Below are 6,519 nucleotides of genomic sequence, written 5' to 3'. Positions count from 1 at the left end.
TAGTTTGTCATCACTCATCGCCTAAAATCAATATTTTATTATCAAACATTTTAAACTGATAACAATAACACCAACATTACACTATCATAGCCGAACAGCCTGACTATCACGGTTTAAACCACAGTCTTAGAACTAATATGAATCGTGATGGTAGCACAGAATAAATTCTTTTCTATTCTGTGGATCAACTATGAGATCTCTACATCGTAATAATAGGAATGTGAGCGGGAATTTATTAGAACTGAAGTAAACTTTTGCCAATAATAATAAACGTACAATCATGGATAAATAAACATCAATAATATTTTTTCTAACCACCCCGCTTTTCTCTATCAATCACCCAGGTTTTTACCTCGCATAGGTAAAAATAATTTCACTCGACCAAACGGACTATTATTTTTGTTTTCAAAATTATTACCTTCCCCCAAACGACCATCGCCATATTAACTAGGCAGTTAGAGAAAATTAAGTCTATTACCTATGGAATATCTTGACGAAAGTTTACAATAGGGAGATCTAGCAGGTTTATAAAACTATTTTTAAGAATTTCATAAATAGGTTAAGGTTTAGTGTTGAATTATTTTTAACCCGAGACTAAATTAAAATCTCCAATAATAAAGATTTTCAAATTTGAGTACAATAATCCAACGATTTCAACTAATTCACAAAACTTAGAATACACATTAATATGAGAATTAGGGGGGAACACAAACCAATAATACATTATAACTTTTAAATTTTACTAAAATAAAGACTTGTTCAATGTCACATTCATTTTGAGTAGGAATACGCATACAACAATACTTCTGATGAATAGCTAATAAAACTCCTCCTCCTCTAACTTGATGACTATTTACTCTATCTGATCTAAAAACATCTATATTAAAATTAAATAATCCTAATTCTGCGTCAAAAATATATACATTCAACCAGGTCTCCGTTAAAAATAAAAAATCACATTTTAAATCAATAACAGTATTACGAAAATAATTTAATTTAGTTCTAAGACTTCTAACATTTTTGTAAATACTAAATAAAGTGGAAATTAAAAAAATGGTTTTTATTTTGAGAAGAAATATCAACAAACTCAGATTTATTTATAATTTTGGATACATATTTGACATATTTAATTATAACACAATATTTGCATTGATTATTGTGCAGGTTTAAAAATGTTCCTTCATAAAATCATTTTTTCAGTTTCTGTGATTTTGTAACAACCCAAAGATCAATTACTTTAATGTGTTATATTTCTAATTATTTTTATACTTACGATTTAAATAAAAATCTGTTAAATAATTCATTTGTAGCAGTTAAATAAATGTTTTATTTTTAATCGGGGCCATTTAATCAATTTTATTTCTGTTGAACATTGATTTTAATATTACCCAAGAAGCTGCGAGTAACGGGTTTCCGTCAAAGGTATCCTAGCAAAGCTCGCCCTTACGGACGTTTCTGACATTTTATCACTTCCTTACCTTATATATCGATTGTCGGGGGTGACCAAATTGAGGCTCTCATCATAGTTAGATGTGTTTCGCGTCTGTTATTTAAAAAATCTAAATTTACTATTTTTATAAATTTTAATTTTTTGGTAAGCGTTTATAAAAATTTATCAAATTATATAGTGTATTTATGAATATTTCGGCTCTTGGCATAATTGCAAATATTCATACTAGGTACTGAACAAAATAATTTATTTATACCTACCATATTTCATATTATTTATTATATAAATATGGTATGAGGAAACAGATTAGATAATAACAGTTTAAAATTATTATCACAGTTATAGACAGAATCATATCTATTAATCATCACTCATTAGTGAAGTCACCAGATCAAAATTCTGTAAATTGAGACAAGTACTCAAAAGGAATTGGTGGAAGAGGGGTGTCTCCTCAAGAAGTAATACTTGTGTGAGGGGTTAACAGTTAACCTCCATTTATAATTGGTTTTGGTTACACCTTTGTTTCCCCAAGCTAAAATTAGACATAACAAAAATAAAACATAATTTTATAGTTATAAATTAGATGTATAATTACTATTATTTTAAAGAACTTCAACATTATTGATAAAAATAGTCTTTATCCTCTTGAAAAAAAAAATTATAATGTCAAAATATGATAAAAACAAAATTTAAATCTATTATAGTACAAATGAACATCAAATATTTATATAATATAGAATAACAAAATGTAATATAAAAAATAATATTCCATATTTCCATGTATAAACTTATAATCATAATCAAAATAGGAAAAGTAGCAAAGACATTTTTTATAATAGCTAAACTATTAGTCCTTGTACAGTGAAATTTAGGTAATTAAGTTCAAAGTATTGTTTTGTTAGCATTGATGTTGATATTACGAACCTCTAGCTATTTCTAAGTATTTAAATAAAAGCATTGCAGTTAAAACTATAGCCATTGATTTATAAGTAGAAGCAACATAATCATGTAATCAGCAGATTTGTGTTTTTAGATTTTAAATGTTTTTCAATATTATTTACACCTCCTGTGTTTTTCTAAAGTAGTGATATTTGTAGTTATTTAAAAATTTACATCTGAAAAACAATCGGTGTTTTTTTATACATAGATATTTTTTGGTTATATAATTAAAAAATATATACAGCCATTTTGGTTTTGCATATTTTAAAATAATAATATTGAACATTTAAGAAAATACAATTAATTATTGTAACATAATAAAAGGATGAAAATTATTTGAAATCACGTCAAAAATAGGACATAAAACAGGTATATTTTACTATCCCGACTTGATTATAATAATTAGTGGGATACCTATTTGAAAATTGACACTCCAGCCAAAAACAGGATAACAAGTCACATTACTCATCACTCATCATTTCATAAATCATTAATATGTATAGATGTGTAAAGATCAATCTTAAAAACATGAATAAGGCATTTACATATGAAGGAATTATCTATAGAGGTATATTGATTATTAGTTATTGTTTCTTATAAAATTCAACAATTTAATCAAGTATTCAAGTGGGCATTATTTTTGATAAAAAGGCATCACTAACACTAATAAAAAATGTTTTTGTAATTTTATGCGTCTTTAACTGGAGCTGTAATGAATTCAAACATTCAATTGTAGCTGAACCATGGTATGCTAATAATCTGATTCAGTGATTTCAACGTTCAAGAAGACCAAACATATATAAATTAAAATTATACCAATGAATCTGATAAACATGCATTCAAATGTAATAGCTGATTTTTACACTGTGATCAGTTTACAGAATTTAGTATAAAAAAATTATATATATATATTATAATATATATAAACAAATTATTTTTACAAATATTTGTGTAATCTATTTTTTTCTTCAGTGTTTGAATAACTATAATACATAGTCCAGCAATGGGTAAGCGATCTTCAGGACGATTGTCCACACTGGGAAGATGATCAGTCACCAGTGGCTTAAGAATGGTTCACCAAACATCTAACGGTCTAGAAACTAACATTGAGGATTTTTTAAACAAAACTAAATTCAATAAATATAATAACTAATAACTATAATCATTTAAAATTGTTCTTATACAGTATTAAATGTAACCTTATCATCTGGTTTGCTCTCTAGTGAAAATGGAGGGATTCGGCAATCAAATAAATGTCCATCTTCACGTTCCATTCGAAATGTTCCCCTATAAATAACAAAATCAATTATACTTTTTGGTTTAATACAGAATATATTGGCGTATTGTATTCAGCTGTAATTAGTGGTTAGTAAAATTTAAATTCTTAATACATATTTAATTGTCAATTGAAAAACGCTGTATACCTGTGAGTAATATTTTGGTATTCAAAATTAATAACAAGTTAAAAGTTTAAAATGTTATGAAACCGAATATATTTATAGTTGAGAATATAAAACTACCACATAAGCAAAAAAATTAACTTTAGTTGGAATTTATTTGTGTACCACTCATAATTACATCATTGTTTCTATTGTAGATTTTTTTTTCTAAATCTAGTTTTGATAATTTAGGCCATTTACTTTATGATTCTTTATATGTTTTTTACTGTTTTGTACTGGTATTGTTGGTTTTTAGAACATGTATTCCCGTGTAGGTATAAGACTTGGTTTTGTTAAACCAGGATAGTCATTTGTCCGAGAGCAAGCAACACTGGGCAGTGTTTAACCACAGTAAAATTTAGTGACTGCAACCAAACACTACACCACACTAGGCCCTTACTGTAGTTTTAATTATAAAATGTTTGAAACTGAATACAGCTTCTAAGCCTTTTAATTCAGATGAAAATAATGGTGTAAGGACCTTAACAAAATACTTATATAGTATTATTATCACTTAATTAATAAATATATAGATATAAAATAATATAATATTATGTTTAAGTAAACAACTAACCACATGTGTCCACTAGGAGCTTGTAAGCTCACGTGACTACTGTATTGAAATGCTGGTGATTTTTTTGAAAGTACAGGTTCTTGGCCTACCACTCCTCTTCCACGTACAGTCTCTAATGTTCCAGATAAGCTAAATATTCTCCAATGTCTTTCTCTCAATTGAACACTTTGTTCACCTAAATTTTCTAATCGTATACAATATCTCCACTAAACATAAATTAATTAATTGATCACTACTAAATAACACATATGATTAAAAGCTATCATATTTTTCTCACCCAATACACAGAATTGGTTTGAGACTCCCTATAACCCATGTAGAATGGTATTACTGTGACTCTAACATTTTCTGTGGTTTCTTTATGAACATCTGACAACTCTAGCCAAGGATGATTTTTTTTTTGCCACGATCGTAATGTTTCTTGTGCCCCAAATGGTGGATCTACAATAAAATAAGATTATATCATGAACATTATGTAAATTAAAAAAAAAACAATTAATGAAATACTTTAAAATCGTTAACAGAAGGGAAAGATTAACTTTATTATTACAAATAATAAATTAAATTCTTAAAATAAATTTACCTATAACAGTTTTAAATTATAATAGTATAATAATTATTTACCTTTATTGGGATAATACATGAGAAATTTATCAAAAAGCTCATGTTGTAACGGTTGTTTTTCAGTTGCTGTATACGGTAGTATATCTTCTTGAGCTACATAATCCAGACCAGGTATCGCATACAAACTGCGACTGGTATCTTGATTTCCAAGAAAAGTAACAGCTTCTGTTTGTGCTCTCTAAATTTTTTATAAAAACAATAGGCTGTTAATGCTAATTTAAATAAGAATTTTAAATTAAATTACAATAAATGGACAATCTCTTTCATCTATCAATGTTTGGTAATACGTATGTGTTTTTCCTTTGACATCTTTTCCTGCGGCACTGAAATAAAAAAAAAATAGTTTGAGTTGGTTTAGTTCTTAATAAGCAATACTATAATAGCCAAATAGTTAGTAGTACAATTGTAACAAATACACAAATCTAGTTAAATATTTCAATAAGTATTACTTTTCTGCTTTGACAACAACATCACGGTCGTATACTCTGGCTAACCATGGAAACAATATCACCCCTCTGTATCCAAATATCCGATGAAAAAATAACTGACCAGTTTCATATTTTTCAATATGCTTTACTGGATTTATCAGACCCACTTCGACTAATCTAATAATAATAAATGCAACCACAATATCAATAAGGAACACATTTGTTATTAATTATTACAATTTTTAACACTCGCAACATATAAATATATAATTCAGAGGCTAAAATGTATCAAATTTTAAATTGCAATGATAAACCTAAATAAAATGAAATAATTTACAGTACACAAAACACTGTTAAGATATAATTACGCTTTTAAGTTTGTATTGAAGTCTTCAAATGATTCGGTACTGTATTAGTAATGTTGTATGTATAGTATTAGGCTCTGATGTATAATATATTATATACCTATATATGCAGCTATGTATATTAAATACATTATTTATAGAAAAAATATTTTACCTGACATAAGAGCGTTTACATATACACAATATATTGCTTCTTCCAAAATGTTTGAACATTTTTTGATTAATAGGTATTAGCTCAAAACAATCGATTGTATTATTTTACAAAATTGAAAATATGATAGGGGATACACATTATTATTAATTTACAGAGATCTTGTATGTTCATTTCCTCTTATTTGTCATATTATAATTTAAAGATATCAGATACCTACAATCAGTTTTAATATTATCACAGTTAGATAAACAAAAAAAATCAAAGGTGTTTAATTGGTAGTTGATCACATGTAATTTACGGTTTGATACCATTGGGGCATAGACATGATCTATAGACCTATTGATATGGTGGTCACCGGTCGGTGTTTTTTCTATATATGATCTATATATATAATATATATATTCCAATTCCATCTTGTCTATAGACTTCGTTCTTCGTTCATAATTACTTCATATTATTTATATTATATAAATATAATTATAATGAACTTTATACGATTTAAGATTATAACCATAAATTATAGGTCTGGGATTGATAGTTGATACC

At 26.9% G+C, this 6,519-nt stretch overlaps 1 protein-coding gene across 3 annotated transcripts; it reads right to left on the bottom strand.

Annotated features, from left to right (window-relative positions):
- Nucleotides 1-3,212: 3,212 nt before the first annotated feature.
- LOC114130944 (polymerase delta-interacting protein 2) lies at nt 3,213-6,190 on the bottom strand. Of its 3 annotated transcripts, XM_050200613.1 has the most exons (8): nt 5,974-6,187; nt 5,476-5,631; nt 5,271-5,349; nt 5,027-5,204; nt 4,680-4,843; nt 4,403-4,608; nt 3,589-3,676; nt 3,213-3,489 (listed from the first exon to the last, which is right to left on the bottom strand). In XM_050200613.1, the coding sequence occupies exons 1-8, from the start codon at nt 6,030-6,032 to the stop codon at nt 3,475-3,477; spliced, it is 945 nt and encodes a 314-aa protein (XP_050056570.1). In that variant the 5' UTR covers nt 6,033-6,187; the 3' UTR covers nt 3,213-3,474. The 3 variants fall into 3 exon arrangements, with proteins under 3 accessions (XP_050056570.1, XP_027851849.2, XP_050056571.1); XM_027996048.2 differs by lacking the exon at nt 3,213-3,489 and having other exon boundaries at nt 3,527-3,676; nt 5,974-6,188; XM_050200614.1 differs by lacking the exons at nt 3,213-3,489; nt 5,476-5,631 and having other exon boundaries at nt 3,527-3,676; nt 5,974-6,190.
- Between the last annotated feature and the right edge of the window lie 329 nt (nt 6,191-6,519).

The sequence above is a fragment of the Aphis gossypii genome, chromosome 2 (assembly GCF_020184175.1).
Source record: "Aphis gossypii isolate Hap1 chromosome 2, ASM2018417v2, whole genome shotgun sequence".
Taxonomy (NCBI): domain Eukaryota; kingdom Metazoa; phylum Arthropoda; class Insecta; order Hemiptera; family Aphididae; genus Aphis; species Aphis gossypii.
Note: the sequence above shows the minus strand (reverse complement) of the source record. Positions and strands in the feature narration are given on the sequence as shown.

Coding starts and splice junctions, on each gene's coding strand:
- LOC114130944 (XM_027996048.2), bottom strand. CDS start 6,032: ATGTTCAAACATTTTGGAAGAAGCAATATATTGTGTATATGTAAACGC. Junction 5,632..5,973: donor TGTAAACGCTCTTATGTCAG/GTAAAATATTTT, acceptor TATTATTATTAG/ATTAGTCGAAGTGGGTCTGA. Junction 3,677..4,402: donor GCTCCTAGTGGACACATGTG/GTTAGTTGTTTA, acceptor TGTTATTTATAG/GGGAACATTTCGAATGGAAC.